This window comes from Patagioenas fasciata, chromosome 5, assembly GCF_037038585.1.
Source record: "Patagioenas fasciata isolate bPatFas1 chromosome 5, bPatFas1.hap1, whole genome shotgun sequence".
Taxonomy (NCBI): domain Eukaryota; kingdom Metazoa; phylum Chordata; class Aves; order Columbiformes; family Columbidae; genus Patagioenas; species Patagioenas fasciata.
Window position 1 is genome coordinate 23,315,843 of NC_092524.1, and position 20,579 is coordinate 23,336,421.

The following is a 20,579-nucleotide window of genomic DNA, read 5'->3' on the forward strand; positions in this document are numbered from 1 at the left end:
TGCATCTACAGAAAAAAAAAAAAACACAAACAAAAAAAAAAAAAACCACCACAAAATTACACAAAAAAACCCAACTATTTACATCTGAATAATTCAGCAGGAAATTAATTATCCTTGAGATTTCTGGTACTTTCTGCATCCAGAAAAGCCATAGGAATTTTTTTTTAATGTGATAATTTCATTTTTGATTACAGAGAGAGACAGACTGCCTCCATCATACAGAATCTGTGAGGCGATACATAACAGCACTCAAGAAAAGTACAATTATTAAGAACAAGACCAATGGCAAGTTTCTTGCATTTTGGAAGAGGGATAAGAGCTGCTGTGTTCATGCTTAGTCTGCCAGGGTTCCATTCCCTACTCACATGTGAACTTGCAATATTGCATCATGCACACTTTATCTCACCTTTAATCTATAAAACAGAGATCCTACTTCAAGGGAGAAAAACAATCCACAAACATGAGATGCCATCATGATGCTATGGAGGTGGGGGCATGTGTGTGCTCTTGTAAACTGGTGTTAATATCTGAAACATTTACCATAAAATGACCCATGTTCAAAAGTGAATTGAGAAATTTAAACAAGAAAAATCTCCTGATGGCTACTAAAGCCTCCTAATGGCTTCTCAGTGTCGTCTCTACAATCATACATAACAGAGCTGGACAGTGGGAGAGTATTAGGGAAGTGCTTGCCTAGTTCCCAAAGTCTTCTCTAGGCATCTGCTACTGGCCATTGCCAGAGTCAGGATATGGCTTGAGCTGGAACTTTATTCTGACCTGGTATGGCTGTTCTTAAGACCAAAGATGAGGACAGTTCTTGCACTATATCTAAAAAGAAATTAATCATGTACTGCAAAAAAAACCCCAACCCCAAGATGAGAAATTGCTACTCAAACAAAAATGAACCTGAACAATTCAGCATAACTAATTCAGATTGGGTTTATTTCAAGAAATCAGCAGAAGGGTAAGCTCAGATAGGGTATGATCTTTGATTTCTTCCTCTGCTCCTGCTCTACTTCCTCCTCTTCCCCGTACCCATACCAAACCCAAATTTATATCAATGGTGCTATATTGCTTTTGATGGTGAAACTTACTGGAAGCAGATTGCATTGCTATACACACTTCTCCCGTATGCTCTCCCCACTTATTTCTTCCCTAAAATGGCACATGTTCGTATTTTAAGATCCATCATTAACCCCAAGGAATTGTTCTCAGACTGTTCTTGTAGCTTGTCACAAGCTTGCAAACCTAATTCCGGCATTGTTCAGTACTTTGAACATCTCTAATGTCCATTGCTTCCTGGTTTCTTCCAGCAGCTTGCAAACCTGTGCTTAATCAGGCCTCCCCTCACAGCAGCTCTCATTGCTTGGTCATCTAGTGGAGCTGTAGGAATGGCTGCTCAGACAGGCTGAACACACAGGGTGGAAAAGAGAGGAGGGGAAAAGTAATCACATTTTTTTCTTTAAGCTGTAGTTGAGATACTGCATTCTTACCTTGACTGAACTTGCATTGGAAGCACTTTCTGTCTCACCAGGTCAGACATCTTAGGCTCTCTGCAAGCTAGAAAAAATACAATGTTGCACAGTACTTTTCCACATTCACAGCTCAAGGGTTATGTTTTATACACATTTCCACTCCTTCTCTCACTAGATATAGTGGACTGAAAAGAGGCAGTAATTATATGCATTAAGATAAAGACAGGCCCTGAAACCTAAAGCACTAGAAAAATATTTCCCCACAGACTGCCAGATCCATCCTGTTTACAAGAGTGGAAGCAACTGAGCATCTTCTGCACTGGCACTTCCAGACATTGAAGAAAATGTGTCCATTAGTGTGTCTGAATTTCAGATTTACACCACTACAGTTCACGGTTTGAAAATTAACAAGCTTTTGCAACAACAGAATTACATTAAAAAAATACATAATTTCCATCTGTGTAGCCACACACAGCTAATCCCAGTGACTCGACAAACAGAGCAAGGCTGCAGGATGTTACAGACTTCTAAGAATCTGTTTGCTTGTGCACCCAGGTGGAGACTCTGATTCAGAGGAACTCTTCAGAGTTACCTGAACATGCACAGAATAACAGAAGGGAGGTCCAGAGTTTCTAGTTTTGTATATTCAGTTTATTTAAGAGCAGGATAAAATATTCGGGTCTATCAGTTCTAATGACTGCCAGTATCTCCTTCTTGCTGCACACAGTGGAAGAAAAGGAATCTTGCATGATGGATTTTATGCCTGAACACTTGTATTCTGTGGGATTTAACAATATGTAGCTCTTAGTGATTACTGTACATGTTAACCTTTATGTCACTATCAAAGTTAACATGATGTTAACATGACGAAGTTAAAGATGCTTTCCCCATATTATTATAATCAATAAAGATGCTTTCCACAGATGATTAGACACCTCACGGAGAGAATATTTCCATCTGAAATAACAGAATAAAGCAAATTCTGCAGGGCACAGACATATTTCCTTATATTATCATTACTTCAGTTAAAAAACAAATTAAAAAAACCCAATTGCTGAGGGAAAATGAATTTGGCAGCTCCCCAGCACAAATTTATTCATCCATTCGAAGTTTCAGACATGCTTAGAGTAGCTTCAGGTCAACAGCAAAATTCCCTTTCTAGCAAAGTATTTAAAGATGTGTGTCAGTGTTTTAATGAATACAGATAGTTTAGGCATGTCCTCAAATAGTTTTCTGAACCAAACCTTCAAGGCTGTAATCTACAGGCTTGGCCTTTCTACTATCATCACTGGTCCCATTGACTTAAAAGTATTCTGAAAAGTGAGCTGGGCCCTATGATGAGGCAGTTATTTCCTTCTATTTCAGTTCCCTCCTGATCTTCCTTGATGTTGGTCTTATACAGGTTTGATTCTAGAATGAGGGTGATAAGTGCCTTAAGGAACATTTCATTCCATTTTAAAGATGGAAACATCTTCTGGAATCACTGACATCTTCTTTAGCTGATTTTATCAGCCAGTAGAGCTGCCAAACTACCACTCTCAGTATCAGGTGTCAGTCAGATGGCTTATTCTTAGAAAAAAAATATTGTTTGGCAAGTGTAAATTATATAAAATGAACTCCAGTAAAACCATAGCAGCTTTTGTGAGTTGTTGTAAAAAATTGTATACTACCTTTTATGCAGATTGGCTGCTTCCCTGACCATTCTCCATCATCTTGGCAAGTCCTCTGTTCATTCCCACTAAGAACATATGAGTTGTTACAAAAGAAAGCAATGACTGTGCCAATTTTTGCATAGCGTCCATTCAAGAGCCCAGTGTCTTCCACTACTCTTCTGTAGCCATTGAGGGGCCCACCAGGATCTGAGCAGTTTTTTTCATCTAGAACTAATAATAGGGGGAAAAAATAGTAACCATATTATCAAGTTCACAGCATTATTTTCACCCATCAGATTGTTCAACATTTTGTTCACATGTTACTACACAATCTACACTTTACTAAAGATCCCTTTTCAAGACCCATCTGGGATCTCTGTCTTCTGAAAGATCTGTAATATGCAGATATCTGTTTATAATACATACTTTAGTCTACACTGAAAGCGTAAGATTCTCAAATTCTTAAAAAGACCCTAAAACATACATGACAATCCTGAAAAAGAACCTTGACTTTACATGATGTTAATGTCCCATTAACATTAGCAGGGCTACTTCAAGAGCAAGTGCACTTGAGTTATTTGCAGGAAACAGGCCCTTGGCATTCTTTTCCCTTTTCTGTGTTTTCAATACTTCGCTGGACTTGGATAATAAAACTAGACAACTGAATTTTCTTTTATGTTTGGTTGCATTTTGGTTTCTTAGCACTGAGAGATCACAATAATCCAGGGAAATGGAGGAATGTAAAGAGAATATATATACACACACACTTATTGGTACTAAAAGCTCACTATGGAAAGCTTACTCATGACAGGTTCTGCCTATAAAACCTCTTTTACTTCCTTCTTCCCAATATTTCTCCCTTCTTTTTATTTGTTTTTGTGGTTTTGGTTGGTTTGTTTGTTTGTTTCTCTCAATAAGCTTGAATTTTTGACCTAAATCTGGATGACAGTATTTCCTATGTGGTCCTAATAAATGCTTTTCCCTATATTTTTCACTCCTCTGCTTTTTCTATTTAGCAGCTGAAACGTTACTTTTTTTTCTTTGGATTTTATCTAAGTTTTCTTGTCAGGCTGACAGTAGCATGCAATTCTGTTTCATTCCTCTATTTAATGTCTCATTTGATGATAACCAGTGAACATCTAGTTTGCACAGCCACCGTTGGTGCTGCTCTACTTATAGACGGTCAAGAAGACTGAGACATATCAATTGACCAAAAATGACCTCTTCATGTCATTGAGTCAGACTCGGATGCCTAGCAAGCAGGTCAGCTTCACAAGAGCACCAATATATAACAAAGCACTTAAACATTTATTTAAATCCCTGTGAAATCAGCACTATAATAGTGCATGGGTATGGCTCTGTCCTGTTCCCCTCTCTTCATGTCACCAGATAGAGTCCAGCTCAGCAAAGCATGTAAGCACATAGCTAACCTTAGCAGTACCTGTTCAATGAAGAGCATATGATCTTAGAGTATATAATTCAAGCTAAACATGCATTTCAGTGCTTTCTTTAACAACATTGGATTTTAGCATATGCTGAAGGTTGTATATGTACTTAAACAATTTTCCACAGGAATCATATTCAGTAAACAAAGATGTCCAAACTTCCTCGCAACCAGGAGAAAGGAAGAAGCAGAACCCTGTCTCCTTTTAATTTGTCTCCATTTTTCTTCTCTGTACTTCACAGGCTTTCTCACTTGTGAACCAAATCTGACAGCTCAATAGCAGGTAAAGACTACAGGGAATCACCCACAATATAATGCTTTATTTGCAAGTTGCTTTCTGCACTGATACCTAGTCTAAAGGCATCATCTGATGAGTAGAGTGTGTGTTTCCAAATGTACCTAGACTTGACCAAACAAGACAAGTCAAACAAGTCATCCTGTGCTTATCAGGAACTTGAACAGTAATTTTCTTCTTCCCTAAACTCAGGGTTATGACATTTTTAATGGACTAAAAACAAAGATAAAACATCTGGGAAGGAGAGACCCAAATTATACCACCTGGAACTTCAGCAATAGCCAAGTCTAGAGATGGATCTTTAGCCAGAAACTTAACACAGCAAGGACTTTAGCATAATCCTGATATTACATTTACTGCAACTGGACACATTCTGTCTAGATAGAAGAATGCCTATTGCTTGCTCTTTCAGATGAACTTATACATAGCTGTTTCAAAACACTCCCCTCCAAACTTACATAGTTTGCCACAACACACTTGTAAAAGCACTTTTCCAATTGATACAAATTATTCTGGAATATGGAAATAAATTTGTGCAATACAAAACAACTAAAGAAAAACTAAAAGTCTCTTTGGATGAGAAGATGGGGCTTGGAATTTCACAGCTGAATCAATGTGAATGGTAGGCATGCCAGCTTGCACAGCCAGAATGAATGGAAGTTTCCCTTCTATCAGTTTTTATCTTGGATGGGAATTTTATTGAAATGAGAGTATAGTCTTTGTGCATGTAAGCCCATCACAGTGCACCAGACTTCTGCAGAGAATGTATCAGAGGTATATAGTTATGGAAGCATCTATTCATTGTTGCACAATGTCCCTCACTCGGTTTTAGTCCTAGACATTTCCAGGCCGTGTGTAAGATGGATGTAAGGCTAAAATCTGAGAAAATTATTTTTCAGTCATTTGATGTTTCAGTCATACCTTTATATAAGCAGGTCTTGTAGGATGGCCTGTAGCAGAATAAAATGAGAATCCCTATTGCTTCTTAAAGACAGGAAGATGAAAGAACATCATGTTAAGCCATGCATCTACCAAATTTCAAGTGAGATTTGGATATTCTAGTTTCATGTGAATACATTGGTTGAAAAAATTGATAAGAATCAAAACTTAAAGTGACCTTACCACATTCAGGATGATGTGTTGACCAAGTCCCATCAAGCTGACAGTAGGCAACATGGCTGCCTTTTAAGCTGTAACCTGCGTTGCACTTGAAGTAAACCTGGGCCCCGTATTTAAAGTCATCTCCTTCCACAATACCATGAGCAGGAGCACCTGGAGTCCTACACATCACCACTGACAGTTCAGATATTTCAAAAAAATCCACTTTATTATAAAAACAGGACTGCGTTAGGATGATTCTTTATTTAGAACATTAAAAAACAATTAAATGGGCACAGGAGTCAAAATTACATGACAAGTATATACTGATCTTTAGAAAGTTGTTTAGATGTCAGTTCTACACACACATATACATCACTTTTCAAAACATATCTAGATCTATGCAATTCAATGGGATTACTCAGAAGTGTGAAGTGATGTGCAGAAGCGTTTGTGTCATTAGTGCTCATTTACTCAAAATATTAGTACTTAAAGCACTTTCCAACCTTAAGAGAGGTTTTGAATTAACTACCATGCTGGGTCAAGAAAAAAATTAGATACTTAAAAGCTTTATACTGAAATTTTTTCAAATTCTTCTTTCCAATTCTATATAGTTTTTCAGATAACCTCACAGAAATATTTTTTATCTTTATTTGTGTAGATCAAACATTATCGTAATGACATTAAAAAGGAACCTTGATATTTACGAAACTGTGATATTTACCCTTTCCACTGGGTTTGCTCTAATGGGAAAATACTTACATACAACTGGTCTATTTAACTACCAGAAGCAGTACATGGTAGATTAAACATTGTAAGTAAGATTTCTCTGACAACATCAAATCAGCCATGATAAATCAGGATAAAGGCCCATTCAGCACAGAAACCTATCTTCAATGGCCTAAACAGTAGATTTGATGGAAGAAATATAAAAATAGAGCAAGCATACAGAATACTTTCCTGGCATATTCTGGCAGCATTCATCAATCAGCCCAATTCAGCTGAAGGCCTATCTGAACTATAATGGTATTTTTGGTAAAACATACCCTGGTGATTTTTTTTTTAAACATTAATTTGTCTGAGTATTTTCTAAACTCACCTGCATACTTGGTGTCCACAATATCCTGTAGCAATGAGTTCTACAGACTGTTGTGTGAAAAATACACTGCCTTCTTTGGTTTGGTTTCTAGCCTGACACCTGGAAATTTTATTTGATGCTCTACTTTCTCTGTTATGAGAGACAGACAACATCCATGCTTTATTCACCTTTTCCAAGTTCCTTTGTAAGACCAGTTATCTGTATGTTAAAATCATATGTATGTATTTCTGTAGGTAGAAATTACAACTATGTAGGAAACACAGGTTTCAGTATCTACACAGTTATCCATCTCTCTTTGTGTCTCTGGCTTTGCCTGGTCATTTGTTGTGGAAAACTGCATAGGAAAGGATTCAGTGCAAGATTTAGAAATGTGTATTGGGGTTGTTTTACCTGGGAGCTATGGTACTTCACTGAAGATAGATAGGTGAATACAGATCATCCCTACTTTCTGCTTTTAGAATTTGACTTTTTATGTTTTGCCTTGTTGTTAGTTGCTTACTAACCTACAGCCAAATTTTGATGCTTACACTTCTAGAAGAAAATTTTTTCTAAAGCCTCAACCCTCTAATCCTTCCACAGAATACATATTAATGCATCTATTTATATGGATTGTGGGCCATCCAATTATTCACATAGGAAGAGATCCTTGAGCAAGAGTCCTAAAGCAGCAGCATTCACAAGAACAAGACTCCACAGAAATTCCCGTCATTTTACGGATTACTACAAACATCAAACAATGACTCAGCAGAACAATTCGTGCATTAGTAAACACAAGTCTTGGAAAGAAAAACTGTCTAACATTTAAGCATTAGAGAAGGGCTCAGACTCACTGTTCCAAATCAAAACATATCGACTTAGGGGAGCGCAACATTTCCTCTTGGTTGCAAGTGTCCTGCAACACTGTCATCTTTAGCGAAAGAATGATGATAAAAATACAACAAAATTAATTTCTAGCTGTTGTGTATTGATAAGGATCATGGCTGAAATATTGTGGCAAAACTAGTTCCTCCAGTCCCAGGACTGTCAAAGGCTAAAAGGAATCATGCCTCAAATACTGTAGCAGGAGATGACACATTCAGCAGAAGGGTAAACTGCGATTTGCATATCAACGACCAGCTAAAGAGCCACAGCCCAGGCTGTCTGACTGATACCAGGGGATGTGCTGGTATGCCCAGCTTGGCATACAAAGGGGAAAAGCTGAGACCCTTCAGCATGGCCTGACATTGTCAACACTTGTCGATCTTTTGCAATCACCCCTTCCCCCGACTTCTGCATGGCACAAAAGTGAAAAGCTGAGACCCTTCAACATGGCCCAGGACTTGTCGAGACTTGTCGATCTTTTGTAATCGCCCCTTCACCCCAGACTTTCCTCTACTTGGAAAGCTATAAAAAAGCTCACCTAAAACAGCGCTGGTAGGGAACCCACCATTCTGAGGACCTTCCGCCCACCAGCCTCGCCACAGAAAATGGACCAGACACTGGAGGACGCTGCGCTCCTGAACTACAAACCCCAATATCCTCACCATGGGACACCAGAGGCCATACATCATCATACAAGTCTTGTCATCCATGCTGCAGAGCCGTAAGAGTGGCTGGGTCCTTCACCCTCTTCTTTCTTCCTTTCTCTCTGCTCTTTCCTTCTCTCCTTTTTTTTCTATACCCGTATTTCTTTGTCTCTCCTTCCATGAGTGGTAATATATTACTCTCTCTCTCTTATACCTTAGTTTTTCTTCCCTCTCTACCATTCTCTTTCTCTCTTTTCCTCTTGAACATATGAGAGTAACATCATCTTAAGCTCTGCTGTTGGATTCTTGTTAAGTTTTGTATTATAGCGACTAGTGGTTGCCAATCCATTGCTCATGGAAGGACTTTGGCTGTTAATGTATTAATAAGTTCTGTAATATCATAAAATACTTTTGCCAAGCCACTATTCACTGTAATTAGTATTCCAACATGTACTTTTAGTAAAACTCATAATTAAATTGAAACCCTGGAGTGATTGTCTGTCATTCACCTGGCATAACTACGCAGAATTAACCCAGAATTAACTCACACCTGATCTCATCTGTTGAGTCAGGGTACGTGTCGCATTCAGAGTTAACTCATCCCTCACCCCATCTGTTGGGATGGGACACTAGCCCTTGACGTTTCTCATGTGAAATATAAGCGCACACACATATACATGCATATATATATCTACATATGTGTATGCACAAGCATATTTATTAATAATGAAAGGTAAATAACGGGAGCATAGATTTTATAGGTGTTTTAAAATCTCAGAACACTTCTCTTCCCAGTCATGATCTTTGTATTCCCAGTCACTTCCTCCATATTTTTCTCTGAACAGCAATTCAGTTTACTAGCTTTAAATTTGTCTCTTTCAATGTAAAGTCATATTCAGTTTGTCAAATGAGAAAAGAAGATTATTAGAAACATCTGTGTACCACTCAGAGTTCCCCTTTTTATCATAAATAGAGGTTTTCTGATTTGTTTGTGGTCCGGTTCAGTTCTGCAGAACAAATGTTTTGATACTTTTGTGTTCTAGGTCCACCCTGGAAAAAAGTCACCAAGCTACAGTTGCTTTTTTTTTCCCACAAACTAGAAGTCTTGGTTCTTGTTCTGTTTCCTAAGTGACTAAGAAAGTTAGTTTCTAGTCTGTTTGATTTGCTCTGGTTGCCAGACTTTCTTTGTGCCAGTGTGACCCAGCTGGAACAACTCTGTTTTTATTTATGATGTAAATTTAGTGTTTTGTGCACAGATTAATTTAGTACTGGAACTATGGCCTAGAGTACAGGATATGGAGGTAGAAGGTCATGAGATCTAATAATAGCTTTGAAACTGTGGCCAAGGGTAAGTTGCTTCATCTGCTTTACCTGGCAAATGAGAGCACCCCTCTCCTCACAGGGATGTTATAAGCATTAGCTCATACCCACTTGTGTCACAGAGTCACCATGGGTTTTTTCTGATGGAAACCCAGCTAAGTATTGTTAATAGATGTATCCCTTTTGTTACCCATGCCTCTTTGTGCTAATTGTTTGTTCTCTTTTGACACAGGATCTTCCCTCTTGGTCTGTCCTATTCTTTAAACTTTGCCACCAGAGGCACAGCTGCTCATTTTATTTTTTCTTTGAATCATTTTTTAAGTTAATTCTTTCTCTCTACAAATTAAATGTGGTTTTGAATCTTCAGGTGTTCCCTGCATCTCAGTACCACAATTGAGTTCTCTGTTTTCAGCTCTATTATTTAGCTTGAAATCTGCATACAGTTTCTCTAGTACCTGCCTCTACTCCTTTGGTTTGAGCGCTATAGTTTTTTTTCCCTCTTCAGTTTGATTTGCCTTTTATCCCCTTCATGTAATATCTTTCAGGCAGCTCTTCTGCACCTTTTCACTTTACTTGTGAACACGTCAAGCAACCAAGTTTTCAACAGTTATTGTAAAGGGAATCCTAGCCTCTGTGTGCTTCATCCAAATCTCTCTCATCTTTTTGTGGATAGCTTCCCATCAAGAGTGTGAATTTGACTTGTTCTTACATCTTTCAGAATATACAGTATGTTCCACTAAATTTTAGGACAGGCTCCTTTGTTTGACATATTTTACTAAAGTCTTTCAACATTCTCTCCTGGTAAGACTATATGCAACTCTCCAACAGACGTATCTCCCAAGCCGAAAAGAAAGGAAAAGAACATTTTGTAGATGTTATTCATACCTAAATCTGCCTTTATGTTCTGGATACACACACTAGCCATAAAATCCAGTCGCTGACCTGAGTCAATCCTCTTCAGTTTCTAAGTTCTCTAAGATATTTGATATGATTTCAAATTCCCTCGCCTAGGTAGGATGGGCCTTGATCCTGCCTCTACTGAGTATTCTGAATATCAGTCCTCCTTCTCTCTGTGGTCCAGCTTTCACAGTCATGTGGGCTGGATCCCCCTCACAGCTTTCCACCCACCCACACTCATCCCTACTCCACCTTATATTCACCCCCAGCTATATCTGTGCCTGGTCTAGCCTGACTTCTACAGCAGGAATAGTGCTGTGAACCATTTGCATAGCACTTCCTTGGGAAGCAGGTGATGGGCTGGCCAGGAGCACTCAATGGGCTTGAACTGTTGTTATGCCACTACTTAGACTGCTCTGCTCCACATGAAATAAATGATTCCTACTGCCCTGTGACTCTGGCTTCCTACCTTTAAGGTGTCTTGACATGTGATCTTGTGCTGTGTCTGGCTATGGCATTACTTGTCCATAGCAAAATGAGAGAGGAAGGTGTAGGAAAACCTCTCTTGATAATCCATGGGAGGGCTTCCTCACTGAAATGGCAGTGGTTAAAGAAAGAATTGGCATCATAGAATCTTAGAATAGTTTGGGTTGGAAGGGACCTTCAAAAGTCATCCCTGAAATGAGCAGGGACATCTCCAACTCGATCAGGTCGCTCAGAGCCCCGTCCAGCCTGGCCTTGAATGTCTCCAGCGATGGCACATCCACCACCTTTCTAGGCAATCTTTTCCAGTGTTGTTACCACTCTCATTGTAAAAAACTCCTTCCTCATGTCTAGCCTGAATCTCCCTTCCTTCGGTTTAAAACCATTACCCCTTGTCCTGCTACAACAGGATTCCTGCTAAAAAGTCTGTCCCCATTTTTCTCACAGGCTGCTTTTAAGTACTGAAATGCTGCAGTAAGGTCTCCCTGGAGCCTTCTCTTCTCCAGATTAAACAACCCCAAGTCTCTCAGCCGTTACTCATAGGAGAGGTGTTCCATCCCTCTGACCATTTTTGTGTCCCTCCTCTGGACCCTCTCCAACAGGTCCATGTCTTTTCTGTACTGAGGACTCCAGAGCTGGACACAGTACTTACAGGTGGAATCTCAGCAGAGGGGCAGAATCACCTCCCTTGATCTGCTGGCCACACGTTTTTGATGCAGCCCAAGATGCGTTTGACCTTCTGAGTTGCAAGCACACATTGCTGACTCATGTCCAAATATTGCTGGCTCATGTCTACCCACAGGCCTTATCAACATTTCCCTAGTGTTAGTGCAATGCCCTCTGAATAGCAGTCACTGCCCAGCTTTCCACAAAATTAATATCTTACGTTTTCTCTCAGTGTACTTTGCAAAGCAAACAGAGGAGGAAATGAAAGACAAGGTAGAGACCTTCAGAAAGAATTATCTGTTAAATGGACCATGAAATCAGCAATATTCACCCAAACTGTAAGGTTTGAGACAACCTACCTAAAGGTGGACTCACTACCTACAAGGTAGTTGGAGAGAGATTTTTTACAAGGGCATCTAGTGATAGAACAAAGGGTAATGGCTTTAAACTGAAAGAGAGTAGATTTAGATTAGCTATAAGAAACTCTTCACGACAAACTGGAACAGGTTGCCCAGAGAAGTTGTGGATGTCTGGAAGTCTTCAAGGCAAGGTAGGATGGGGCTTTGAGAAACCTGTTCCAGTGAAAGGTGCTCCTGCCCGTGGGAGGGGCTTCGAACTAGATGATCTATAAGGTTCCTTCCAACCCAAACCTTTTTATGATTCTAAGATTCTATGAACCCTGCCAAAATGGAACTAAGAGTGTCGGAATTTCAGGTTGCAGTGTTCAGTCTCTGCACCTTTCTCTCCACTAATAGAAGATCAAACTCACCAGGAAAAAGACAAGGTGGGTGCAAAATTCTACTATGAGATGGTAGTGAATAGCCAAATATGAATTACACTCTTTCAAGGTTTGCCAAAAAGAAGTCTGAGCAACCCAGAGACTCCATGAGGATGAGGCTGATCCCATTATTCATGCCATGGTGTTATCACATCTATAAAAATTCTGGTGAATTTGTATCTAGAAAACAATATGAAAACTGGAGAGATTTCAGGGAAAGGTGAAACTATAGGGAAATATAATCCTGAGAGTGATTAAGAGCTAAGAATGACCACCCTGCTCATGCAAAAGCTAAAAACTACAATAATCTAAAAGCTAAAACCAGAAAGGATACAGTAAAATATTTAAAGGAAGACAAAGAGACAGGATAAAATTAAGAACAGGAGAATTCTTATTTAAGAAAAACTCTGTAAAAGTCTAATTGACAAATGTTTGAAAGGCATAGTGAGATGTAAGGGGAAATTACGAGTCTCACTCTAAAATTTAAACTCCATCTAAAGAAAACAAAACAGGAACAGAGTTCAGAGAGAACAGGGCAGCACTAGCAATCCCATTATAAGTTGAGAGACTTTTTTTTGTCTCAGTTTTTCCGTATTTTCCTACACAATGTTATTCCTGGGAAGGTCCACAATTAATCTATACAGGCATATAGGTAACCCTTGTCACTTTAGGGTCTGAGACAAGCTTTGGCCTGATACAACTCCGCATAGTTCATAAGAGAACTAAGTAGGAAGGCATTAGACAAGGTGGCTACAAGCACCTCTGGCAAAAATGCTCAGTTGTGACAGTCCAGTTGTTAGAATAAAAACCAGAGCTGCCTCAAGTGTCTATATAAGTAACTCACAGATTCCTGAAAAAACTTATTACCCTTCTTGCCTCTTACTTTGGTGTCTTGGAAAAAAAGAATATTTCTGTCCCATATGAAACATTAAAATGGCTCTATATTTCACAGACAACTTTCTGCAATCTGAGAAACACTAGACTAGAGGAAGAGTATGTTCCTGAATTTTTAAGTAAAATGTTCCATTATTAATAAAACTAGTGCGAATTCCTCTCCCTTTAAAGTATATGTAAGAGTCATTCTTCAGTTTTCATGCCCATTCTATCACCAGTGAGATAAATTAGATGAGCTACACTTTTCTTTGTTCAATGTTTTTCAAATCCTACTTAATGGAATTACTATTTGCTTTTGTCCCACAGTTCATTAAATGAACAACTTTTTTTTTTTTTTTCCTGCTGCCTTCCTCTCACCTGGTTCCTCATTAAAATATATATCTCCACACACATATAATACATTATCTCTAAATTCTGCAAAACGTTTCATTGATATATTGCATGCCTGAAGCAAATCCATCTCTCACTGCTGGTACTAATAAAAGGTATACATTTCCATTTTTATCCCCCCTGAAATATTTGGCACAAGAGCCTGTAATTGTATGGAGTTTTGCTCTTAATTTGCTTACAGGATTTTTTAATACTGCTAGTGCTAAAGACATTTATCCTGTTGCATATTCCCAAGTCAGAGTTTGGCTTTCAGGCTGATCTGTGCTAATGTATATAGCACATTTTGACTACATAGTAGTGGCTCTAGGGAGCATTTTTCTATGTATTTGTAAAATTGCTTCATCATAAGGTGTGCTAGCATGCTCACTGGAGGCTAAACACTGAAAATGGCCATAGAAATTGCACTTGGTAACAAGTAGGGGCATAGAACAGCTTCTGCTGCTATGGATCTTAGTATATGTCTTCTGTGGTGAAAGAGAGCACTATGGACTTTGGGAATGCAGGTGCCACCATCCTAGTCAAACTAGTCTAACCACTCTCAGAGAAAGCCTCACAGAGACTGAAACTGAAGAAATTTAAACTCAGAAAAAGGACATTTTGTCAGGAGAAAGCCTTAATGACAGTCTTTTCTCCAGTGAATGCTATCATGACCCAGCATGCTGCTAAATTCCACAGCAGCCCCTGAGCTGTGCAAGGAACCTCAGCATCAGGATTTTGGATCCTGAGATTTGGGGTTTCCTTGCTACACAGCAGTGGCTGGCAAGTGCTCTGGAGTCAGAGAACCTGGAAGCCCCAGAAATCACAGCTCCAAAATGCTGGTGCTAGCAGAAGCACAACATGCAGAGTACGTGGAAGTAATATTTTTCTCCCTGATTAAGAAAATAATAATTAAAAAAAAAAAACAGCAGAAATATAAATTTCTTTGAAAATGTTTTGCTGTGAGACCACCCTAACAGAAAACTGTAAGGAGCCATTGAAGGAGGAATGTTGTTTTTGTAACTGTGGATCTCAGACCTGACCCAGCAGGTGGGGACTGAGGGACATCTGGCTATCGGACCTTAAATGTAAAACAAAGCCTCTTTGCACCCATCATGGAATGCAAACCAGTTCCTGTGGTCAAAAGTTAAGCTATGGGAGGAAGGTTAGTCAGAGAGCCAAGAAATCATATATTAAATAAATAAACAAACAAATAAATAAATAAATAAGGTAGTTAGAATTGGCATAGTGAGAGAGGTAAACTGAGGTAGACATTTGGGAAGCATCAAGTAGTCTGTGAACTCTGTACCCAACCAATGGGGAACAAAGGAGGGAATTTGCAGCTGGGATTACAAATAGTGGCTTTTGCCCTGTTCGGGGTGCCTACCTTTAGGTAGAACACGTGATTTTGCAAAAACATAAATAAAATATGCTTTGCTGAGAGATCCTGCCTGAACCTATTATATTGGCAAGATATTAGTTTTTTTACAAATTTCTAACTACATGCACTTCATGCAGAGTTTTGCAGTTGCTGCCTATGGCCAAGACTGCTGAAGTCAATAGCGGTAAATCCTATAAGGTTTGACTTTCGGCCTGCAAGTCTCTGATTTGATCACTTCTATTTCAAGGGGAAGTCTGACTACATGACTACTGAAGTATCATTATATAACAGTTCTTAAAGCTTATATCTGCATTTCCAAAGCTTTTTATAAAGTTGGTGTCTGTTTGCATTGTACTGCTGGGGAAGCTATAGCACAGAGATATCCAGTGATTTCCCTGACGGCAAACAGTGAGTGAGTGGCAGAGCTAGGATCAGTCCAGTCATCTGATATTCTTACTACCTTTACATTTAAACTGACCCAGCTTTGTACAGAAATCAGCATTAAATAATATATTAAATTATTAAATTTATATATATATATATTAAATTAAATAATAACATTACATAATCCACACATTATTCTCAGCAGCAGTGTTTTGTACAAAGGTGATGGAGCCATATGAGAGGATAAATCTCAGTGTGCCTGAATGCAAAACATGAGAGTTAAGGGGGGAACCAGCTGTGAACTTCTTAGTAGTTACTGCTGGGTGTTGTGATGCCGTTTGCAAATCCCTGTGAGTAAAGATCTTTTCTGAATTCAGACTTACAGAATTTGTTGTCTTCACTCATAACAGTGCTTTCCTAATCTTAGCCCATGATCTCTGTCAGTCCATGTAAATCTCTGATACCATTTATTCCTACACTTACCTCTTCTCTCCCCAGCATGCATCCACAAGGTGAGGATGTCCCGGGTTCTCACAGGGTTTTCTGGTAGAAAAGAACTGATGTGCGGGAGGACTTTGATGGCTCTCCTGAGACATCATCCCTCTGCAGTTTGGCATAGCAGCACAGAAATGGTTAATATCCAATACATAAGCCCATGAAGACTAACTTCAGCTAAAGGCATAAGGACACTGTTTGTCAAAATGTTTTTTGGAATGTCTGTGTCCTCAAGGATGGAATGAGGTGAGGGATTTCTGGAGGTCGTGGCTCAAGTGTTCAGGAGAACTGTTTTTTTATTCTTTCTCATAAACAATAAGCAGGGCTTTCAAGCAAGCATATGAATTTGGTGATGGATTTGATCATATAGCCCGCCAACATCAGGAGGCATCAGGCCATCCTTCCATCCTGCCATCCTGAGGCACCGTGTCTCTGCAGTCTCATCTGTACAGGGCTGCCAGACCTTGATGTATCAGGTCACACACAGTACAAGGCAAGAGCCCTGACTTCAGATTTATGCTTTAGGAGTCCCAGCATTCTTTTCTGGCTCCTGTCTGCCTTTAAGGTTCTCTGCATGCTAGAATCACATGCTGGGCACATCATAAGTCTGCTGATAACAACATTGGATTCGTGAGGTCCTGCAGCACCTCATAGAGCAAGCTGTATAAGTTGTGGTAGGTATGTTCTCTCTGACACTGCTGGCACTCTCCCTGAGCCTGCAATCATTTCAGCACAGGCTTTGTTCCTACAAGTTGTTCTATTCACAGTGACGGAACTTACACTCAGGAAAAAGTCTGGCATCTTCTGATGCGGCTCTCAAGGTCAACTCTGAGCTCAAGCTCCTCTGAATAAATGCTAGCAAACACTGTGGGATTCATCATAAAGACATTAACCTTCTTGCCACCACTTCCCTGAACCTCTCACCTCTCCTGTGCTGGAGATCACTGCTGACTAAGAAGCCACGCACTTTACAAGCAGCCCAGCTGTTCTCTCGTAGACCCTTGCAAGAGATGGATGTAAATGAGAGCAGGAGAGGCTCGATGGCATTAGCTTTACTACATGATCATCACCCTTATGGACAGTAGGAACAGACTGCTGGGAGCTGAAGCGCTTTAGAGGACAGGTGCTCTTGGCCAGATGAGCAAGGAGCACAGTGGCAGCTACAGTAAGTTCAGCTGCAGAGCACGAATCAAGGAGGAAAAGGGGGGACCCTGGAGTGAGGGAAACCCACATACAAGCAGAGAGAAAGGCCAGAAACTGGCAGACCTCATGAGAGAGGCTGATGCAGTGGGGGATTTGCCAGGAGCAACTGCAGGAGATTTAAATGGACCCTATGGAGTACAGCAACAGAGCAAGCAAGCAGAGGTGTGGCAGGTAGCACAGCAGTTTGCATGAAAGGGCATGCGGGAAGGGCAAACAGGGAGGACCCTGCCACTTTAAACAGAGGCTACGAGGCTATAACCCATTAGCAAGGAGCTAAGTACAGCAGAAGACATGGTATCCACCCATCAAAGAGCTGGGCAGACAGCTGATGCTGATGATGGAGACCCTTCTGGGAAGGAGGGGTCCTCTAGGCAACATATGCCCCACATGAAACCCAGCAAACTCATTAAAACTCCACATGTAAAGAGAAAAAGAAGGGTAGTTGGCATGGGCGACTCCCATCTGAAGGGAACAGAGAGCTCAATATGCATACCTGACCCAACCCACAGGGAAGTCTGCTGCCTCCCTGGGGCCAGGGTAAGAGATGTTACTCAACAACTCCCCAGGCTGGCAAGGTCCCCTCACTATTACCCACTGTTGGTCCTTAATGTCGGCAGGGAAGAGGTAGGAAAAAGAAGTCTCGAGGCAATCAAAAGTAATTTCAAAGCTTTGGGGTGGTTGATCGATGGCTCAGGTGCTCAGGTGTTTTTCTCCTCCTTTTAATAACAGGTAGGAATATAGAATGGAACATGGAGGTCCAACTAATCAACACGTGGCTCGGAGATTGGTGTCATTGATGGAACTTTGGCATTTTCGATTATGGGATGATCAGTTCTTCACCAGGTCTTCTGACATCTGATGGGAGGCACCTTTCCCAAAAGGGGGAAAAAGGTGTTTGCTCAGAGGCTAGCAAGGCTAATTGATAGGTGTTTAAACTAGATTGGAAGGGGGAAAGGGGCATGTGCTGGGTCAGTCAAGATGGGGTTAATTCCTACACTGCCAGAACATTCAGATAATATATGCAATATAAGGTTAAGATCAGTTATAAAGCCAAGAGAAGCCATGGGTGCACTCGCTCTCCTGCTGACTAGCGAACAGTGAGTGGTCCAGATTGGCTTCTCCATCAACAAGTTTGGTGCTTTTATATTTCAGGCCGGGGGAGAAAGCAGTTTCAGCGTGAGCTGCAGGAGGAGCCTGCTCACTGCTGCAAAGCCAGGGCTGCTGTGTGGTGTGGCCGTGCGGATCAGGTTGTGCTGTGTGCCCATTGTTTTTGTAGGTTCTTTCATCATTGTTGTCATTACAGCTTGTTCCTTTTTTTTTCCTTGGCTGTTTCATTAAACTGTTCTTATCTCAGCCTAGGAGTTTTGCCTTTATTTTCTGATTCTCTTCTTCTTCCCACTGGGAGGTGGGGAGGGGTGCACAAGCGGCAAGTACAGTCCTTTTTGGTGAGCCAGGCAAGAGAAAATAAAAGGGCTGGGATAACAACATAGCTGACCAGAGTGTATTAAAGTTTACTCTATTAGTTAAGTGGTCACGATGTTTCTTTGTCCACGTGGCTGAGCCACCTGAATTCCAATGTGCCCTATGTGTTCCATGAAGTTCTGTTTATTACATCTGGGGAAAGGATTTGGTTTATCCTATTGCTGCCCTGTATGATAAAAGCCTATGAGATCGTGATTTCATTTCTTACAAGCCTTTATTGGTATTTTTATAAGATATTATTGATGTTTCCATACCTCGGGTGCCACCTCTCGGAATTGATTAGTAATTGCACCTAGTCTATGGAGAAGATAGAGGGGGGAGGAATTTTCCCTCGTTTCTTCACCTTCCTTTTCTCCTCTGGCTTAGGTGCAACAGATTTTGAGGATTTTGGACACCCTGGGGATATTCAAGCTAACATGCTCTTGTTTCTATGTCTTCTGAATACGTGCCAGGTCATATACAGGTTTATAAAAAGATGCGTTAAGTATATCACGCATAGATTTGCCCTGAGGTTGGATGATCATGGGTGGAACGGTGTGTGGTTTGGAGTTTCACTCCAGAACAACTGCAGGAACCTGATGAGGTGACAGAATATTTAAAAGGAAAATGCTCTGGCTACTCCAAAGGAGCACAACTTACAGCACTGTGGTGGGCCCTGGCCAGTATATACCAAATGCTGCTCAACACCATAGAGCACCCCCAGTGTGAAGAGGCAGGTAACAAACCAACAGTCACTACAGCTACTCCTACCCTTGTGCCGAACACTGCAGCTGCTCAGACCCCAGTAACAGGCACTGTGGCTACCCAAACCCAGGCAGCAGATGCTGCAGCTGAATCAAAGAACCAACCTGTGTATGTATCAGTTGCCCCTCTCCAGAAAAAGAAATACATAAAGAAATCATTTTGCTTAGTGAGAGAAGATGATGACCCAGCTCCATCACAAGAACAGGAGGAGGCAGAACCAAAGATACTCACCTGATTTCTATCCCCAGGTGAGCTGTGAGATATGCAAAAAGATTTCGGCTGCTGGGATGGCGAGCACTTTGTTACTTGGCTGCTTTGATGCTGGGATGGAATAATGGTGCTGGTAGCATGGAACTAAAGGATAGGGAAGCCAAGCAACTAGGATTCCTGTCTAGGGATGGGGGCATTGACAAGGCAGTTGGAAGAAAGACACAAACCCTCAGCCTCTGGAGGCAACTTACGTCACGTGTGAAGGAAAGGTACTCCTTCAAGGAAGACACTACCTGTCACCCAGGCAAGTGGACCACTATGGAAAAAGGTATCCAGTACTTGAGGGAATTAGCTGTTCTGGAGATGATATATAATGACACCAATAATGGTGATTTACCCACAGATCCCAAAGAAATTCCTGTGGAGTGCACTATTATCCTATGTCAGCTCATTGGCAGTAATGTCCTGGAAAGAAGGCAAGGAACAAACAATGCATGAATTGGCTGGCCAGCTCCAATGATACGAGAGAAGTCTATCTTCTTCCCTTTGGGCTTGTGTCTTGGCTGTGGAGAAACTGCCAGATGCACTAGCTGAGAAATTATCCCAAGAGTTCCAGTATTTCGAAGACAAGTTCCACTCCCCATCTGTGTGGCCTAGGGTCTCAGCTACTTGGAATGAGCGTCTCTCCAATCAAGAGAGAAAATACAG

The 20,579-nt window shown here is 40.6% G+C and overlaps 1 protein-coding gene across 6 annotated transcripts in view; it reads right to left on the minus strand.

Annotated features, from left to right (window-relative positions):
• The window catches only part of PAMR1 (peptidase domain containing associated with muscle regeneration 1), an 82,333-nt gene that overhangs the window by 15,576 nt on the left and 46,178 nt on the right, over positions 1–20,579 (minus strand). For 3 of the 6 annotated variants that reach the window (XM_065839538.2, XM_065839540.2, XM_071809090.1), the window contains 3 exons: positions 5,989–6,159; positions 3,146–3,358; positions 1,494–1,560 (listed from right to left, as the gene is read on the minus strand). In XM_065839538.2, the coding sequence (XP_065695610.2) occupies positions 1,494–1,560; positions 3,146–3,358; positions 5,989–6,159 (451 nt within the window). The remainder of the gene's footprint in view (positions 1–1,493; positions 1,561–3,145; positions 3,359–5,988; positions 6,160–20,579) is intronic. The other 3 variants (XM_065839541.2, XM_065839539.2, XM_071809092.1) reach the window with 2 other exon arrangements.